General features: G+C 48.4%; 2 protein-coding genes and 1 long non-coding RNA gene across 29 annotated transcripts in view; 2 read left to right on the plus strand and 1 right to left on the minus strand.

The window, feature by feature from the left end:
• Positions 1-6,703, plus strand: part of LOC123599598 (nuclear body protein SP140-like) — a 65,835-nt gene extending 59,132 nt beyond the window's left edge. For 20 of the 24 annotated variants that reach the window (XM_045481651.1, XM_045481665.1, XM_045481666.1 and 17 more), the window contains 6 exons: positions 1,602-1,643; positions 3,830-3,945; positions 4,648-4,753; positions 5,058-5,135; positions 5,346-5,489; positions 6,249-6,703. In XM_045481651.1, coding sequence (XP_045337607.1) covers positions 1,602-1,643; positions 3,830-3,945; positions 4,648-4,753; positions 5,058-5,135; positions 5,346-5,489; positions 6,249-6,356 — 594 coding nt within the window. In that variant the 3' untranslated portion in view covers positions 6,357-6,703. Of the gene's footprint in view, positions 1-1,601; positions 1,644-3,829; positions 3,946-4,647; positions 4,754-4,940; positions 5,136-5,345; positions 5,490-6,248 lie in introns of those variants that run through there. The other 4 variants (XR_006713216.1, XR_006713215.1, XM_045481673.1 and 1 more) reach the window with 4 other exon arrangements.
• Positions 6,025-17,604, minus strand: LOC123599600. Its single transcript, XR_006713217.1, has 3 exons — positions 17,278-17,604; positions 15,905-17,077; positions 6,025-8,117 (listed from the first exon to the last, which is right to left on the minus strand). It is a non-coding gene; the product is annotated as an uncharacterized LOC123599600 (long non-coding RNA).
• Positions 17,605-17,631: 27 nt separating this feature from the next.
• The window catches only part of SP100 (SP100 nuclear antigen), a 101,467-nt gene continuing 99,438 nt past the window's right edge, over positions 17,632-19,660 (plus strand). For 2 of the 4 annotated variants that reach the window (XM_045481648.1, XM_045481649.1), the window contains exon 1: positions 17,632-17,786. In XM_045481648.1, coding sequence (XP_045337604.1) covers positions 17,755-17,786 — 32 coding nt within the window. In that variant the 5' untranslated portion in view covers positions 17,632-17,754. The remainder of the gene's footprint in view (positions 17,787-19,660) is intronic. The other 2 variants (XM_045481643.1, XM_045481646.1) reach the window with 1 other exon arrangement.

Here is a 19,660-nt window from a genome sequence, read left to right on the forward strand (position 1 = left end):
TATCTGATGTTCTGGATTGTTTGAACTTTCGGTCCTTGGGATATTTAATCCCCTGGATTTCCTAAAGGGAAACTATTATTTGATATCTTTGGTATTTTAAAGACCAGCATCTATATCATTCCCCAGGTGTGAAGACTTAGTTAGGGGTGTCTGGCTGGCTCAGTTGGTAGAGCATGCAACTCTTGATCTCAGGATTGTGAGTTCAAGCCCCATGTTGGTCATAGTGCTTACTTAAAAAGTAAAATAAAAATAAAATTTAAAAAATAACACAAAATAGTTACTCAATTAGATTACCCCTGTGAGCTTGCAACTTCTTATCAACAGGTTCTACCCTTATGCATGGGTGCAGCACTATTTAGCAACAAGCCTGTATATGTTGTCTCCCCATGAACTCCCCAAAGTGGCAAATCTCAGGATCCAATATTACTCCCATGAGTCCTCTGTGAGTCTCAGAACCACTTTTGCCGATAGAGCCCCTTGGCTTCTGGAAACTTAAGTATTACTCTTGAAACCATGTGATAGCTTATTGGCTCTTGACAAGGGTCACTAATACCCTTTGGTGACAGCTGCTGTGTTGTAAAATAATATATTTCTCCAGTATATCATATTCTAATATTTCTTAAGAGATAGCAATCTCTTAAGAGATAGTAATCTCTTTTCTTAAGCAATATTCAATTTATTTAGTCATTCAACATATAATCATCAAACCCATACTAAATGCCCAATGGCCATTAGAGATGATTGAAATAATATTCCTGACCTTGAGGATTGTTTCAACCTCAAATTCTAACATGGAAGATTAACCAAGGGGGAGGGGGACGGAAATTTTAGGTTACACAGAGAAAGGGGCAATGACATGGCCACTTCTCAGGTCATTGTCCCATGGATCATTTGTCTATGACTACTCTGTCCTGGGTGGAGATAAAAGCTGAATTCCAGAGGGAAGAAAGCCAGGTCATTCTACTGAATATGCAAAAGAATTGTAAGTCTAGTGAGTGATAGTCAATTACCTCTGAAAAGTCATCCAGCTGACATCTTTTTAGGAGGAGAGAGGAGGGTGACCTTCTGGAAGAAAAGCTGCAGCACTGGGGACCTTGGGCACATTTTGTCTTTAGGGCTGTGCTCTAGGAGGACTATGAAAGGCAGTGGGATTCTCTGGGATGTTCCCATGGATTCCAGGACTCTAGGTCCTGTGGTCACTGGGGGCTGTTTGTGATGAGTTATCGGCCTGATTCTCTCATTACACCTCCTCCCAGTGGGATGATACTTTCTAAGGTAGAGAAAAATGCCTGAGATATCCTCAAGTTAGGAGAACCAGTGGAGTCTCTCCAACTCCATCTGTGGGAACCAGGACCAGACTCCCTGCATGACTTCACAAAGGCCTACCTTGGGTAGGAAGTCCAGGAAATTGAACTTGCGTTGGGCCCAACAGTGGTATTTTGGTACTTTTTATTCTCCAAGTAGATATCTAGGTCCATAAAACCAGGTATGAAATAATGGGTAGACTGTGGCTTAATTCCTCAACAAATGGCTGTTAAATAAGGGATGGATACAATCCTTACATTCAATATTGTCATTCAATCTTTCTTTCTTTTCAACAGATAATACCAAAGTCTCGCAACAATACCTTAGTTAACCCTTATGTAAGTACTATGCCTCTAACCCCAGAATAATCCAGGCCTTGTCCCTCCGTGCACTATCTGTGCCATTACTGCATTTGACTAAAGCGTGCTCACACTCAGTTGGGGCATGTCGCTGTGTGATGAGCAGAGAACAGAAGGTGTATCACCCACACCAGGGAGATGATTCTGGACTTGGTGTCTCTGCATGAAAACATCTTTTCCTGTTTGTTTAGTAAAACCTTCCTGTTTCCTAATTTCCCTTTGAAAGTGAGTATGGGAGCTCAGAGAACAGAGCTCTAGTCCCCTGGGGCCTCTAGAACCTGGGCTGAAGTGGAAAGAGCCAGAGCTGACCTGCAGATTAGGGGTAAAGAGCAAATTTGAAAAAATAGCAGCATTTTAAAGAAGGCAATAGTGAAGGAGATGGAAAATCCCAAACAGCCACTCCAAGGTGCAGCAGAGCTGAGATCAGCCAGAAGGAACAGGCTGGGCCAAGCTGGTGAGTCCAGGGGGTAGACCTTTGTTGTGAGTCCTGCAGAGAAATGCATGCAAGGCAGGTGGGCCCTTTATGGAGGCCATGTATCCAGTCTCAAGGGGGCCACCAGGGTGCTGAACTGGTTAGGACTGAAACCATCACCATGCAGCCAATCACAGTGTGGTCCCACAGGGTTGCCAGCTATAATGTCTATCAGGATTGTGGGTGACTACCCTCTCTATGCTAAATCATGCTTTGATTCCTTTCATTGCAATGAAATAGACATTTGAGGCAGAGTCACCTTTGCACGACTCTGGGGGCAGCACTCACAGAGGGTTTCCATAAGCCGTAATACTGACACAGACCATCCAACAGAGGAGGGATAGTCAAATAGTTCTGTATGTACTTTACCTCCAAAGCAATCCCCTAACAAGATTTAGATCTTATCCACACTGATTTTGACCCTGGGCCAACAGAGGGGGTCTTCAATCATCAAAACAGCTCTCGAGTCCAGCGTTTGGGTGGCTTGTTTGGGATGGTTGGAGACCCTCACCCCTGTTCATAATCTTTCCAGGGGTAGATATTGTGGGCCAACTCAACATTGACTTATGATATCCCTATGCCCAATAACCAGACTTTGCTCAGGCTAAATCTCACCTTGGGCTGCATACTGAGTCACCTGAGGACCTTTGAAAAATAATATTACCTGGATTCCACTCTGTAGGAAATTCTGACTTAATAAGTCTGGGCTACGTCTTGGGCATTAGGATTGTTTGAAAGTCCCAAATGATTCTGATACACAAAATCACCTGTTTTATGATTAAAGGCTATCAATGGCTATGCCCACGCAGTATCTCTGGCGTTGGGACCAGGACATTAGTATTTTAATGCTCAGATGATTTTAATGTGCAGCTGGACTAAGAAACAAAGAGCTGTATCTGTTAAAAAGTATATGTATGGGAGATTCTTAAGCATTGTTGTATTTGTTATTTCCTTGTTCTTCTGGAAAGAGGGTCATTGCTTCCTCGAGGTTGATAATGGTAATCTATGAGTGTCTGCACTGATGAGAAGTAAAATGGCCCCATGTCTCCATGCCAGAGCAGGCTCAACCCCAGATGGAGGTGTCTTGGAGGATTCCCTGGGACACAGAATGGGAGTTTTTGGTTAGACATTCATTGGGACTAGCACTTCCTCATATAGGGTCATTTTAAAAAACAAAAGAAATAGGTAGAACCCCGTTTACCCAATATGAGCCAAAAACAAGACTCAATAATGGTTAATGAGTGTCTTTTCATCTTTTGTCACTTTCCACACTAAGGAGCTTACTCCATCTTATTACATTCTCAATATTTTGCCCTTCCATGATTCTATTTCTTCATTGCAGTATAGGCAAATGCATTTAATACTTTATTTCAGGAAGTTGTTTTATCAGCAAGGTAACAATATTATTCCAATTCCTATAAAATCATCTTGTTTTGCTACTAGTCTTCCTGTGTTAGAATCTCTGGTTTTATAGGGAGAATTTTTTCTGGTCTGATACACAGGCCCCTCCTCCTGGGCATCACTGCAGACCATGATTTCTTCTGAAGTCTACACTCCATGCCACTCCTTCACACCTCAGGGAGAAGCATAGATATGTTCATGCAGGTTCACACAAAGGCAGTGAGTTCTAGATTCCCATAGCGGTGGCCTGCCGGGGTTTCACTAGGGATGCCGACATTGATTCTCCTTCTAGCCGGGAAACTCCGATGTGTGTGAGCTGTGCCGGGATGGAGGAAAGCTGTTCTGTTGTGACACCTGTTCAAGATCTTTTCATGAGGACTGTCACATCCCACCAGTGGAAACTGAGAGGTTTGTGAGATGAAGTCCCCCCACTTGGATTAGGAACCCCTCCTCCTGCCATAGGAGGAAATCCCCCTGCAGAGAGAAGGAGCAGGGCCATAGGTATGGCATCCAGCAGCATGATCCAGCTGTTTAAAGACTCTGGCAGCAGGAGGGAATACTGTTCTTTGCTGCCCTCTGGGATGCTGAGGCTGGTGGCTGGGTCCCTTGCCTACCTAGTGTTACTGTCCCTTTGAGAAGATTTTCTAGCCCTGAGCCCTGTTCATAGAGGTGGGAACACCAGCTGTTTGTGTTCTGCACTTTTTCAGAAAGGCAGGAAACATGGCCTGGTTTGTGCATTTTACCATGGGCTCCACAGGCTGATAGAAGCCTGGGCCCCAGGGCTTAAGGCTCAGTTTTGACACTCAGACGAAGCAGGCAGGGCTCCCAGCAGCTCAGATAGGGAAAGGAGGGCCCACCACTCACCCTAACCCCACCCTCCATGCACAGAGCCCCCTATTGCCACCCTCAATGGGAGAAGGGTCATGGGCACCCTTTTGCCATCCTCATGGGCTCAGGCTCCACGTGGGGGTCCTGGAGGCTCGGAGAGGGATTCCCTTCATCTCCCAGCTGTGTCCATCAACCATGTCTAAAAGGAAGACAATGGCAGCCGTAGGCACAGCGGCTGTTTCCAGGGGCCTTGCCCTTGCTTACTTTTGCCTGACCTCTCAGGAACCCGTGGAGTTGCACCTTCTGCAGGATGGAGTTTTTGGAAAGGCAGCAGTGTCACGGGGAATCTGAGGTCCTGGAGAGGCAGATGCAGCCAGAGGAGCAGTTGGTGAGCTGGGTGCAAAGCCCAAGGCTTCTCCTTCTCCCTGACACCGAGAAGTCCAACAGGTCTAGAGGGAGGGGAAGGGCGCCTGAGGGAGCCTTCTCTTCCAAGCCATGTCTTGATCATGCTGAAATCATACCAGAACTGGATTGCAGAATACATAACTCACCTATTACATGTCTGTTTCTGAAAGCCAAACGTGTTTGGGGAAAGTTCCGGAAGACAGTGTTAAGTCATGCCTCTGCCTGGGCATGTGAATGGGCTCAATGTCTCCAAACTGCTGTGAATTCACAGCCGCCTTCTTTTGCAGAAATGTGAGTTCCTCCTCTTGAAGGTCTATTGCCATTCAGAGAGCTCCTTTTTTTCGAAGATTCCATACTATTATTATGTAAGTAACAGCAACCAACTATGATTACAGGCCACTGTGACGTTCAGTGACTTTCACACAGGGGGGATCTGTGATCTGAATCCCATGAGAGGGAGAGCATGAGCCACCATTTTCTTTGTCTTGCATCTCTGCTGGAGTTCAGGAAATCCACTGGAGACAGACACTGAACAATGCCAATAACTCTCCCATTGATATTTTTTCCCCCACCAGATTAAAGAGGTGTCTCAAAACCTAAAGGAACCCATGTGGTTGGACAAAATCAAGAAGAAGCTAAATAAACAAGGCTACCCTAGAGTAGAGGAGTTTGTGCAGGACATGCGCCTCATCTTTCGGAACCACAGGGCATCTTACAAGGTAAGAGGCGCTCTCTCTGCCTCCATTTCATTTTCTTTCCACTGACTCACTCTGCCCTCATTTTCTGGTGCCTGGAAAATTTTACATTTCCCTGCACAAGAAAGGGCTCTGGACATGAGTGACTTTTCCATTTCAGGACTTAAGCTCACCACGGCAGAGTAGTAGTGAGTCAGAAGGTATTTCTGCAACCAGAACCCCAGGCCCCTGAGAGCTCATTCCCCTCCTCAAAGGTGACAGCTGCCCATAGAGAGCAGTGGAGTCCCACCTGCTCCAAATCCAAGGAGGAGAGAAAGGCATCTTAAAGTTATATCACCCTTCTTATCTCTCCCCAGATCAATTCAACCTCTTAGAAACCCCAATTCTAGACTTCTTGCATGTGAATGGAGCGTGTAGTTTACAGGGGTTACCAGAGAGGACTAGAAGTTTCAGGGAAGCAGGATGGCTCATTGTACTTAGACTGTGCTCTTTGATGGTTTCAAAGGACATAGATGGCTTTCCTAAGTCTCACTGAAATAAACAACCCAAACCACATACGTCAGAGTCCCAAGTATGGCAGTGATTTCTCACTTCTGTCTATTTAATCAGAAATAATCATGCACATAGGAAACAAGTTGTTCTTGGCTGCTTGAATTTTTAAGCTTCACCTGGTTAATGTAACTTAGGCGTTTAAAACAAGGTCCTAAACGTTTTTGATTGCAAGGTGTCTAATAACACTGATAATGAGTATTGCTATTTTTGTCTTTATGATTTATTTTTCAGTACAATGACTTTGGCCTAATGGGACTTAGACTGGAGGCAGAGTTCGAGAAGAAATTCAAGGAAGTGTTTTCTATTGAGGAAGCAAATGAGAGGAGTTCACTGGTGTAGTGGAGGCTGTTGACACCCTGGAAAATCTCCTTTTTGGGCAGAACTTTCATGTCCCAGTTGCTGTGAGGGTTGGCTGCTGATGACACTCTTCCCCAAAGTACCACCCTCTGCCAATGCCAACTTCACCTGGAGATTACACCTCTTGGGCATGGGGGCCGGCTTCCAGCCCCAAGGTGGAACCAACCTGTAGTGATCCGTATCCCTTCACTTCCCACGAGATCAGGCTGGAGCTAGTCTCCAGATGGTACCAATCCATGCTTGGCTTTTCCTACCATGCTATCCTGCTTCCCTCACCCCTCTTCTTCTGAGAAAATTCTTATAATAAATCACTTACTCAAGAGACTTTATCTCGGGCTCTGCTCCCAAGGAACCCAACTTAAGGTATTCGTCCTAGCAAGCAGGCCTTGAGGATGGGGTTCTGATGTTAGGTCACTGTCTAGTCAGATGGTGACAAGTGGAATGATGACAGTGCCTGAGGTGTTACAACCGTGCCATCGCCAAAACTTTCACCTGTAGGAAACTGGATGGGCTATAGGGGGAGAGGCATATTCGCTGGAACAATTATCTGACATTTACAGAAGGAGAGATAGTAACAGAAACAAGTGTGGGGTTTTGAAGGCTGTTGGTAAGTGCCACTAATATGTTGACAAGAGTGAAAGACAGGCTTAAAGCTATTAATCACCTAAACCAAAATCACCCCCATCCCTGCAGCTGGAAAGTAGACATTAAGGAAGGCCTGGCCCTGGTTTTCAGAAGGGCAGAATTTCAGAGAAGCCTGAATTCTAAGCTCAGGGTGGCCTCTTATGCCAAAGTTAGGGCACCAATAAAGAAGGAGTGAAGCCCCGAAACTCTCTAGATAGATGTACAGGAGAGCTCTGAACTCCAGATCCTTCTGAGCCCGCAGGGCCTGCAGAAGAGAACTCCTGCCCCTGCTTTGGAGACAGACCCTTACCAGCCCACCTCTTGCCTGAATGAAGGCTATGCAGAGTAGCCTCAGCATGACCTAACTGGGAGTATGCTGAGTGGGCCTACGAGATGAAGAGAGGGTTCTACTCCAGTGCAGCTGGAGGACTGGACCAACATATACCAGCAGGTGCCAGGGGATTGTGTGTGGGAGTGGGTCCTGAATGAAGAAAGGGAATAGGAAACTGGAAAGAGGAGAATTGTTGATGCAGTCATGCTCTCCCGTGCCACAGAACTTAATTAGCCTGGCAAGGGCCAGAGGTGATGATTCTAATATGCTCCTGGGTGGCTCGCAGAGGCTTGCTATAAGCCAGGGTACACGCTGGATGAAACAGAAGTAGAGATACCGGGCTTGGTAGGGCAGATTATGGAAAAGGGAAATTCAAAAGCCTAATGAAATTGGCATGGCTTTATTCTCTCCAGCTGGAAAAACCACCTACAGGTAACTGTTCCTCAGGAGGCCTCAGAGACACTGACTTACCAAGGTGATAAAGAACACACTGCTAAGGGGGCAACAGCATCCTTGAGATGCTCAGCAGGGGCTGTCCTCTGTAGGTCAGAATGATGTGGGAATGTTGCACAGAACTGTATTCCAGCAATGGAAATGATTGGATAACAAAATCAGGGGTAGCATTTAACTGTCAGAGCACGACAACACAACTTCTGTAATGCACAGCAAGGTTAGAATGACAGCCGTGGGGCCTGGTCCGTGGATGTCTCTGGAGATAGCTTACAAGACGTGGTGTTCTTATAGGCAAGACAAATGGGCAGCCGACAAGGATATTGCTTCATATATACCTTCAAAAAAGATTAGAGATTAAAAATAGATGATCAGAGAGCTGAATTCAGCTGACTCAATGAAAAGTCAAGATCCCTTGCCCAGTTTCCAGACCTAAGTCAATTCTTGGACCCCAAACATGCTGAGGGAAATGAAGGCAGGTTTTATAAAAAAAGAACTTTGCAAATGTACACATAGTGATTTCTTCAGTTCTTCACCAAAAGGACCAACGGTCTTTTATTCTAGAAACCATATGTCCTATAAAGGAAAATACATAGGCGTTTCAAAGGTTGTTGAATATAGCATCTGAATTCGATGCTACTCTAGGCTCATAAAGCACCATCATGGTCCCTGTTGAGTAAAGTGTATGGAAGTCAGGTAATTTCCATGTCACAATGGGTCCACTCAATCCATGAAGCCGCCCCACTTCCTGAGGGTATAATCAGGATACACATGGAAGTTGGATGAACCGGTTCTTTAACCTACAAAGCATCCCGTGAAATAATAATCACTGTCTTAAGAAAAGCCCAGTGGAAGGCCCTGAAACTGAAATTCCCTATGGTGAAAATAGTCAAAAGCAATGTCATATTCCTGGGCTGGAGAATGACAGAGATTAGTGCCACCTGCAAAGATTTAAAGGAGGCAGCTATTGGGTCCTCATTACCACTATATTTGGGCTGGTCTCCGCAGAAGCTACTTGGTTCATGGCTACTAGAAACAACTAGCTGCTGTGCTAGACGTGCTCTTTTAGAGCAGAGTAGCATGGCCTATGGTATGTGCTGTGCAACTGTTAATATGGAAAATGTGCTTTTAAGATATCTAGTAGGAAATAGGATCGGAAGCAGTTCATGTTCCCATGGACTGGACAGGTGTACACATTTACTGTCCTGCCCCAGGACGGTGTGAATTCTCCTGTCCTCTGTTACAATATAGTCTGAAGGAACCTAGTCTATCATGACACCACAATACAGTACATCAATCCGCTATATTGTTGACTGTATTAATCAGGGCTCTGTAGAGAAACAACCAATAGTTTTGGAAACAGAACCATACATTTATATATACAGGGATTTATTATGTGGAATTGACTTACATACTTATGGATGCAGACAATCTCCACGATATGCCATCTGTGAGCCAGAGACCCAGTAAAGATGAGGTGTCATTCTAGCCCAAGTCTGAAGGCCCAAGAACCAGGGGAGCAGAGAGTGTAAATCTCAGTCCAAGAGAGTCAGAAATCCAAGAGGAAAGCTCAACTAAGCAGGCAGGAAGAGAATGAATTTCCGTTTCTCCCCTTTTCTCCCACTATCCAGGCCCTTAACAGCATGGATGGTGTCCACCCATGCTAGGGAGGGCAATCTACGTTGCTGAGTCCACTGATTAAAATGCTGGTCTCGGGGTGCCTGGGTAGCTCAGCTGGTTAAGTGTCCGACTTTAGCTCAGGTCATGATCACACGGTTCATGGAGTTCGAGCCCGCGTCGGGTTCTGTGTGACCGCTCAGAGCCTGGAGCCTGTTTTGGATTCTATGTCTCCCGCTCTCTGCCCCTCCCTCACTCACACTCTGTCTCTCTCTCAAAACTAAATAAACATTTAAAAAAAATTTTTTTTAATGCTGATCTTATCGAGAAACATCCTCAGTAAAGTACCCAGAAATAATGTTTAATCAGGGACCCCCATGGTCCAGTCAAGTGGACACAAAATTAACCATCACAGTGACAGTATGCTAACTGGACCTGAACAGCAAAAAGTGTTGGGTGTTCTGAAAGCCTTGTCGAGTCACATGTGTCCCAGATGGTGACAGAGAAACCCTACTAAGAATTCAGAGACATGACATACAGGTAAGCTCTCAGGGGTTCAACGGTCAGGGGCATATCAGGATATCCCCTCCAAAGCTCCAAGCCATCTTCTACCACTAAGAAGCACAATGCTTGGTAGGCCTCTCCAGGGAAGAAGAATACCCATGGTTGCCAATTTGATGAAAATTATTCTAGGCTTTGTAATGCAGAGGGGCGGAGTGCAAGCTGGGAGGGTAACAGTGCTTACACCATCTTGACAATAAAATGTGTTCTAATCAATGTATTTCACTTCGTAGTATATAATGAGCATTGCTACATGTTGGTAAATACAGTTCTGTGTCATCCCTATCCCAGCTGTTATTTTTCATCAAGCCTCAGTCGCAGTTGGCCCTTCTACCAGAGCCTAGCGTTTGAGAACACCGGCCGCGAAGCCAGCATAGGAGGTGGAATCCCAACTCCTCACGAGCGGCTGTGCGTCCCTGGGCACGCGACCTACCTCCCCTGTGCACTAGAGCCTTGTGTGAAATGGAGAAGCTGGTACCTAGCTCGCTGGGTCGTGAGGATGAATGAGTTAATAGTTACTGTGCTCCTAGGAAGTGCCTGATCCTGAGAACAGTAAGTGAATCACCTACAAACGTCCTTGTGTCAGCTGGGGCTCCTTGCCAGTGAGACTGGCTTTACCTCGGTGAGACGAAAAGACCCTGTTTAAACAGATGCCCAGTGGCTCACGCAAGGGCGGGAAGGCTGGGTGCGGAGCTCACCAATGGCCCCAGAACCAGGGCAGTGTAGCAGAGCAGACCCAGGAATTGTGCACCAGGAACAACTCAGCCGCCTTGTCGAGGAGCCACCATGGAAGGAATGTTTTCCGTCTTTTTTTTTTTTTTAAACTCCTTAGCAAACTTCTCTCAAGAGTCTGACTCCCCAAAGCCCCTGGCTGGCCCGGCTGGCTCGGGGGCCAGCTATTGAACAGCAGTCCCTCTGCTCCCGCACACGAAGGGGAGAGGTCGTCTCCCCAGAGGAAACTGGGTGCTGTTAGGAAGGTGGGGGAGCAGGCTGGAAGGCCAAGGAAATCAGGCCTGACCAACAGACCCTCTGAGGTAGGCCCTGGTATCTAACAGTGGATGGGGCAGTGCAAGGTCAGTCAGAAGGGCCGAGGTCCCGGAACCAAAGGGAGCAGGTTGACTGAGTTCCCGCTGCCCTGTGCTGTGCAGAGAAAGGCTGAGTTGGTCTTCATGCTTGAAGGGAAGGCGTCCACCCCACCCTCAGGACAGCCAAGGGCAACGAAGGGCACTAAGCCTATCATCCCATCAGTCTGGTTTACTTGAACTCAGTTGGGGGTGTTTGCCGAGATGCTAGGGAGCTCGGCTGTGACCTTCCAGGGGGAGGGCTGTGTGCCCGTGTCCCTGGGAGCTACAGGAGGACCTGGGGCTCTTGGTAAGGACCTCTCAGCCTGAGCTTCCCAGGGCAGCTCCTCTGGGCATCAGCTCTAGGGCGTTCTCCAGCTCTCTCCGCCTAAACCAGGTGGGGAGGCTTCACAAGGCTCGAGATCAGAGCCCGGGGACCGAACTACCTGGCCGGGTTTCCTATCAGGCCAAACGCTCACTCACACACACCCAGTCGGGGGCTCTTCCTTCGCTAGTTTGTGCATGGGGAGTTTGTGCGGGAGGGAGGCAGAGGGCGGGCTGTGGACCCGATTCCTTGGAAAGACAGGGCTGCATAAAAGTAAGACCTTGAAACAAAAACCAGGCTCGATACAGATGGCTCTGTCTCCTCTTTTAACAAAGGAAAAAGAGTCTTGGGCTTCTGGGCAACAAGTTGTAGGCCTTATCTGTATAGGTTTGTAAGTATTAACTCCAACTGAAATTCTAGAATAATCCATGTTTGTCCTCCCAGGCACATCATTTGCTCTGTCATTTTGTTTAGTGAACAAGCCCGCCCTAAGTGGGTGAGCATTCGTGTTCCCGCAGGCACAGAAGTGCACGATTGCATAGATCTGACTGTGCCTTACCTGACAGAGGGGTGCTTTCTGTTCGATGTACTGAGCAGAGGATCTTGTCCCCTAGGGTCAGCAGGGGGCTTAGCAGGCACTGAAACCACTGATGTCCCCAGAAGCAGGACTGGGCCCCGGGGGTGGGCAGGGCTGGTCTACTGCTTAGGACCGAGGGCGAGAGCTCCTAACCAACCAGCCTCTTCTAGAAAACTGCTAGACGCTCTGGACAACATCTAAAAAACAACTGAAAAGTAAGCCAAAGCAGACCGACTTTGGAGGGAATTCGAAACTCAGGAGGAAACAGCCAATATGAGATGTTTACCGTTTATTAGCACTGGGCCCTGAGAGTAGCCAGGCCAGTCTTGCATGGAGGGGGGGGGGGGGGGGCAAAACTTTGGTAGAAAGCTCACACCTTCCCTCTGGGTAGCAAAGCCAGGGAAGAAGCCCAGGGCCACTAAGTTTTCTGGGTGGTGAGGGGGAAAGGCTGGAAAAGAGAAAGTCACAGAGAGGAACCCCAAATTTCTGTGTCTGGACCCTCCCCAAACCACTGGTTGATGCCCGGGACTGAGTGAAACCAGTCTGAGCTGTGCCCAAAGAGGAGGCAGGGTGTGCAGTCTGAGCCTGGCCACGTGAGTGGCCTGCTAAGACGAGCTGAGCACATTCTGATCCCAGCGAGAGGTGCCAATCAGCGGCCTGTTTAGTAAATCTAGACCCAGCCTGGACACAGGAGGTTGTGCGGAACCATATCAATCAGATACTCATCAAACCTTCAGCTGGTACTGCTACTCGGACCGATAGGCCTGAGATTGTTTTCGTCTGACCTGAAACCACTGATTCCTACATGCCATCAGGTCTGGGACTTTTCTCCCTCACCAATCTTCACTCAGGTTTGCCCCCGGAACCCATGGTGTGGAGGATGGAAAGAGTCTACACTGGTTCATACCCAACAATGCATTCTCGATCCCCATCGTGGTAATCTCACCTACATCTTTACTGGAAACAAGAGTGGGGAGCGTTCAGGGAGCTGAGACACTTGTCTTACATCTTCCGCCGCATTCTGGCAGAGCTGCTGGGGAGGTAGGGAGGACCACGTTCCATCCCGCCACCTCCAACGGCCCATCTACAGCTGCCTGTGTCTGGATGGGGGAGGGGGGTGGTGGTGGGAGAGGCAGGACCCCGGCCTTGAGATCTCAGGAGCACAAGTCTTAGCTATAAAATGACATGGCCTGGGGCACCTGGGTGGCTCAGTCGGTTAAGTAGCCGACTTCGGTTCAGGTCATTGTCTTGTGGTTCGTGGGTTCGAGCCCCGCATTGGGCCCTGTGCTGACAGCTCAGAGCCTGGAGCCTGCTTCAGATACTGTGTCTCCCCTTCTCTCTGCCCCTCCCCTGCTCATGCTCTGTCTGTCTGTCTCTCTCAAAAATAAATAAACATGAAAAATTTTTCAAATGACGTGGCCCCTGGCTTGTCTGGTGTCTGTGACCTCTCCTCGGGGTCCCTGGGAATAGTGATAGAGCCCATGGCATATGCACTCTGTATGCCTTTGCACATGCCTGCTCTTAGGAGTTTTTGCAAAATCTTGTGTCACTGCCTGTGGCCTGAAGTGCCCTACAGGAGGAGCTGATGTCTTTACTTTGTGTCTGTTCAGGAAATACAGACGGGCCCTGGTTTCCTACGTTGTACCTTTGTCTGATGGCAAGTAGGAAATCCAGGCCCAACCTGTTCAAGCACGCTGTGCAGTGAGGACACAATCCAGGCTCCTGGATATATATGTGAGCCCCTCACTCACCATGGCTCCACATTTAGGAGGCTGAAGTCCCCTCCCCACCCCTGCTCCCTAGAATTATTCAAGGGAGGGGGTCCCATAGGCTTTTGGTGGAATGCCTATGGGGCCCCCATATTGATGAAAGGGCAGAGAGGTCTCCTTTCTCTATGGAGGGGAGGGTGTCACCTTGTAGACTGACACTGGCCATTCTCAAATGGTGGAAGAAGCTGCAGAAATGGCATCCGATCTCCCGGGAACTTTCCCCGTATAACCTTTATGCCCCAGGATAACGGACCAGAGTCCAATGTGAGAGGTATGTTTTCAGCTTCAGTGTCATTGTCTTGAGAAATCGGTATGACTATGCTGATTGTGGTCTTGCCTATAAACCATTGTACCAGGAGACCCTGGCGGCCACCTGCTCCTGAAAAACTGTGCAGCTTTGCAACCCACCCGCAAACCTCATTCTAAGGTGAGACATACGATGCCCAGCAGAGGCTGGTGGAGCTTCAGGGCCACGCCGATGTGTTCCCGGGGCCACTTTAGGACTTGGCCGGAGCCACGTGGTCCTTGTGTACTAGTGCTGGACCCGCCAGGATGCCAGCCCGTTTCATGGGCACAGCACTTGTACATGTGAGGAAGCACATGCCCCAGGCAGGGAAAAAGCACAGGACTTGATCCAGGGGAGAGCTCATTAGACTCTATTTGGGTTTCTCCTGGGCCAGGACTGTTAAAGCTGACGGTCTGAGAAGGACAACCTTATCCTTTGTGCAGGACTTTCTCAGCCCTGGGCACAGGTGCCCCGGGAATGCCCAAGGTCTCCCCAACCACAACAATCTCTAACAAGAGCTCCTGTTGGTAAGGCAGGCTCCCTTCCCTTCACCTCCAGATAATGGTAAGCAGATGTGCCCTAGACCTCTCTGTCCAGGCTATAAGCTTGTTTGTGTGTCCTTGAACTGCCAAATATCAAAATGATCTCAGAATCCCATCCTTAAATTAGTTAGCCTTTATTTGGAAAGAAATGATGGAGCTGCTACAACTAATTTCCAGGGGTTTCGATAGTTACCAGAGGGATTTTCGGTTTCAGTTTTCTCTGAACCTGCAACAGAAGCCAATTCTCAGGAGGCTGTGATACCAAGAGTGACCACGAGAGGGGAGTGCAGACCTCCAGAAAGTGGCCCGGATGGATTTTCCCAAATTGCCCAATGATTCTCTCCCTCCCTCCACTCACCCTTTAACCATTTCCTTCCCTGCCCCGATGCCTCTTCCCAGCCCCTCCTCCAAGGATTTACTCTCTTCCCTATAGAAATCCTCACATTTCCACCCCCAGCAATCCCTCTGGCTTTGTACCAACTTTGCAGCTTCAGGAGTCCACAGGTCAACCAACGCCTGCCCGGTTGCTGAGATTCTGCTTAGAAGGAGAAGGGGCACCACCCACCCTGGTCCCTCAAAACTGTAATACTGTCACCAAATGCCCTCTGAACCCACATGTGATAACCGTATCGTGACCATGCAATTGCAAGGGGGTAGGACTCCCAGCCTCTCTACCCATCCCGGGCACAGGTAGACAAGAACTCATGGAAAGAGATGTATACCCATATGCTGGACCCAAATTTAGGGTGTTAGTGGGCCCCTCCAAAGTGCGTCCCTTTCCCTCACCTGTGTTCCAAACCAACAGATACAAAAGCGAAGCAGACGGGGTTCAAAATACCAGCTTTCATCCTGATAAAAGCTACCCTGGGGGTGGTGGCTTAGTGTGTAGCAAAAAAGGGGTCCCTAAAACCAAACCCCCAAATTGAGCTTATCCACACATATTCAGCCTCAGGCTGCTCCAATCAATCATACACACCCCCAACCTCCCACAGCCCCCCAAGCTCCTGCCCCTGTGCACTTGACTTTGGAAAAGCCAACAGAGCTCTGGCCTCTCCAGGCATGATGAGCCCGGGGAGACCCAACAAGGAGCAGACTCACCCCTCCCACCAGAGTCACCCCAGGAAGGAGGGAGGGGCAGGGGTGAGTCCCGCTGATGGATGTCCCTTCCAGGGACATCGGAGTAGGGCCATAGGTCCCAGGCACCGGCTCCCCCTCCATTTCTACATACACAGAGGTACCAAGGGTGTTGAGCCCCTTGCCCCAGCAGCCACTGCCCCTGCTGCTGCCCCTTCTTCCTGACCTTCTACCCCTTCTTCCCCATCTTGAGTTCCCAGCGACAAACCTCTGGTCCCCACAGGGGTCTCCCAGATTGGAGACTTGGACCCACCTTCAAAGTCTGAACAGAATCTGCTCCTGGTGACACTTACTGAGCCCGTCCCCTTGGTGGCTTCTTTGCCCTGTGGTTCCTCCTCAGTGTGGCTTCTCCGGCTTTCCAGGCCTCCAGGTCGAGCAGTTGGGCTACTTCCGGAACAGTGACGGTGGCCCTGGTGTCAGTGTTCCTTGAAGCTGCAGAAAGTGCCCCAGGCGCTTCCTTGTTTCCTTCAAATGAGTCCAGGAGGATTTTCAGGAGTGAAATCTGCGCCTCAAGCTGGTCCTGTCCCTATCCTAACCTGGCGGGTCTGGCTTTTTCTGGATCACAGAAACTTTGCTTTCTTTACAGAGGCCTCCAGGTTCCTCAGGAACCACTGCTGCTCTTACAGAGGTGATGTGTGTCCAGCTCCCCCTGGCCCCACGGGGGCAGCCCCTTCCCTCCTTCCAGGCCAGGACCAGCCCCAGGTGTCACTGTCAGCCCCACGAGGGCCACCTGTGGATCTCCCTACCCCACTGGCTAGCTGCTCGGTGGCCTCTATTCCAAATGCTCATCTCAGCGACCCTAAGCAGAGCCACGGAAAAGCTGGCACGCTTATGCCAACACCCGGCACAGTGGTTGCCTGGGTCAGCCTGCTGCCCAGGGACAGAGACAGGGGACGCTAGAAGAGTCGTGTCATCTGTGTCAGGCCTTGTCTGGGCCACATGTCCTATGGAGGCAAGAAGCAGAGGACAGTTGTGCCCAACGGTAGCTCAACTTCCTAGTCCTTGTACCCCTGAGAATGAGTGAGAGAGGGAGAGGGGACGAGATCCACACGCGTGCAGCACCTGGTACACACAGAGACCCTGCTCATGGTTAAAGACGTCCTTAGAAGCATCCTGGGATCTCAGCCAGACTGATGTTCACCCCTCTGCGGGGAAGACAGAACATCCACGGAAAGAGGGTAGAAACCTCTTTCCCCTGCAGTTTCAAGTGTAATTAAGTCTCATGCTTTGTGGAATGATGACTTCAAATCCGAATGAGAAATCTGTGAACGGACAGGACTCGGAGGCAGAGGGTCACCCTCCCAGCGGGGCTCGCCTGCCCATGCATTTGCTTCCAGATCATCTCGGTTCCAATCTCCATCTGCATCCAAGGGAAGCCTGTGCCGGTCAGCATTCCAGCGACTTCTTTCCACGTGTCTCCTTCTCCCTGGATGCAATTCAGAAGTTGGGGGCACCTTAAACCTTTGCACCTGAGATATTAGCCACCGTCATCACCTTGGCTGCAGCCTTGCTGATTTCTCCCTTATGTCTGACTGAGTTCCAGGAACACTAAGCACATTCCCCCGGGTTTATGATGCTGAGCATTTGTGCTCTCTCCAGCCCTGTGTTCCCATGCTGGGACCTTACCTGGTCGGGGTCCAGGCTCTCCCGCAGGAAGGGAGATTTTAAGTTTCTGTCTCTCCCTCTGTCCCCCCCACAGCCTCGTTGGCGAGGGGAAGGTGGCAAACACACAGCTCCCCTCTCCCCACCCCTATTACCCTCAGAAACCTTAGATAGAAGGACAGGAACACTTATGGACACATAGATATTTCTGTGTCTTTGCACACCGAAGTGCCCCCCCCCCCCCCGGGGGGCTGGCCCTGCTCCTCCAGGCCCTGACTGTCACTCCTCTGTTCCTGCTGCCACAAGTCTGTCTGCCCAGCAACTGAGAGATACTTTCACTTCCCTTTTCCCCATTTGGGCGGAGCTGCCTCTGCGTGAGTCAATTCACAAACTTCCTGCTCTGGGCTCAGCAGCTCCCCTGACCCAGGCCACCCCAACTGGAGGGTTCGGAGGCCACACTTGAGGCCCAGGCGGGGCCCAGGCGGGGCCCAGAGCGGAAAGATGGCTGATGGGGGCAGCGACCTCAGCACCAGGTTAGTCTTCATCTCCCTCCCTTTGAACCTCTCTCTCTGCCCATGGCCTGTTTGCTCCGGTGTCCTTCTAAAGACACTAACCTAAATCTCTACTTTACCCAGTTTCCAAGAATGCTCACTAGCAACGTAAATAAAGTAGAGGACTAGGCAATGAGGAAATCAGGTTTTCATCTGCACACATGACTTTCCTGTTTTGTCATGCTGCTCAGACAGAGGCCCGTCTGAAGTCCCAGGGTTTTAGGACAGGGATTTGTTTTTTGTTCATGACCTCTGAACTTTCTCGTTTCCCTCAGGCCTCCCCTACTTTCACGAGCCATTTCAAAGAAGGCAGTTGAGAAAACATAAAGTTCAGGGGAAACATCTGACAGGTTCAAACACTGGGTGCTATGGTCTCACACCTGTCCTGTGAACAGGCTTCTGTCAGCGCCTGCGCCATTCCTGTCTCTGGCTGGGGGGGTTCTTCCTCGTCATCATGACCAAAGGAAGTAAAAGGGAAGAGAAGGGCCCAGACCGCCAAAGAGTAGTGCAGGCTCAGTATTTTTGTCTTTACTTTGATTTTCTGTTCTGGAATGGGTTATGCCTCGGACAAAAAAAAAAAAAAAGAAAAAGAAAAAGGCGGGGAGGAGGGAGGTACAAATCCTATCTTATTCTCTAGCATTGGGTCAGAAATGATATTACTTAATATTTTTAATTAATTTATTGTTTAATACAAAAGGAATACATTATACATTCTTGTTCATAAAATTTTACACCAAATGAAGGTATGTAGAGGGAAAAATTCCTGTTTACTGCCTACTCCAATGAAGCTTCTAATCTGGGTCCTATTAAGTGTTTCAGGCACAGCCTTTCAGATCGTTTTCTACGTATTTCCATGTATAGCTTATTTTCCTATATATGCACTCTGTGCTTTGTGTTTTTAATAAATGGGATTATATTCTAGATGCTGTTTCACATTTTTCATTTTCTCTTATTTTAAGAGTGAAGATCCTAGAGATCACCTTAATAATCATATAGATCTACTTCATTCTTTTTAAAAAAAATTTTTTTTTTAATTTATTTTTGAGACAGAAAGAGAGAGAGCATGAGCAGGGGAGGGGCAGAGAGAGAGGGAGACACAGAATCCGAAGCAGGCTCCAGGCTCTGAGCTGTCAGCACAGGGCTCGAACTCCTGGACTGTGAGATCATGACCTGAGCTGAAGTCGGATGCCCAACCGACTGAGCCACCCAGGCGCTCCATACTTCATTCTTTTTAAGAGCTACTTTAATAGCTATTGCTATCCCATAGAATTGATATGCCATAATTTTTAAATCATCCCCCACTCCCCATTGATGGACATTTAGGTCATATTTGATTGTTCACTTTACCAACAAGCTATGATAAGAATAATCTATTTCCTTATATTTTTGCACGCTTACAAGTATTTGTCTTGTGTCAACAACCCAAAACGTGGAATCGTGGAGGCACAGGTTACTAATATTTACTTGTCTATAGATCCTGCCAAATTGCCTTTCTAAGTAGCTGAACCGGTATGTTCTCTTAACAATGTCAAATGAGATAAACCATCTCCCCATGCCCAACCTTTGCAAAGGTGCTGGATAAGGAGCTGCACCTTCTTTTAATGTGCATTTTCCCAATTGCAGGGGGAGGTTGGACAGTTTTTCATGTTTATTGGCCATCTGCCTCTTTTGTGAATTGCTGCTTTATTTATGGCCGATGTCATTCAGTTGACATGACTGTCCTTTCTTTGATGAAAAGGGAGAATTTGCTAAATATTCTGAAAGGTATATACTCTCCTTGTCTTTGCACTCTGTTTATGATGACTTTATCTTGTTAAAGCTGACAATGTACAATATAGACTTATTATAGTATTGAT

This window comes from Leopardus geoffroyi, chromosome C1, assembly GCF_018350155.1.
Source record: "Leopardus geoffroyi isolate Oge1 chromosome C1, O.geoffroyi_Oge1_pat1.0, whole genome shotgun sequence".
In the NCBI taxonomy this organism is placed as follows: Eukaryota; Metazoa; Chordata; class Mammalia; order Carnivora; family Felidae; genus Leopardus; species Leopardus geoffroyi.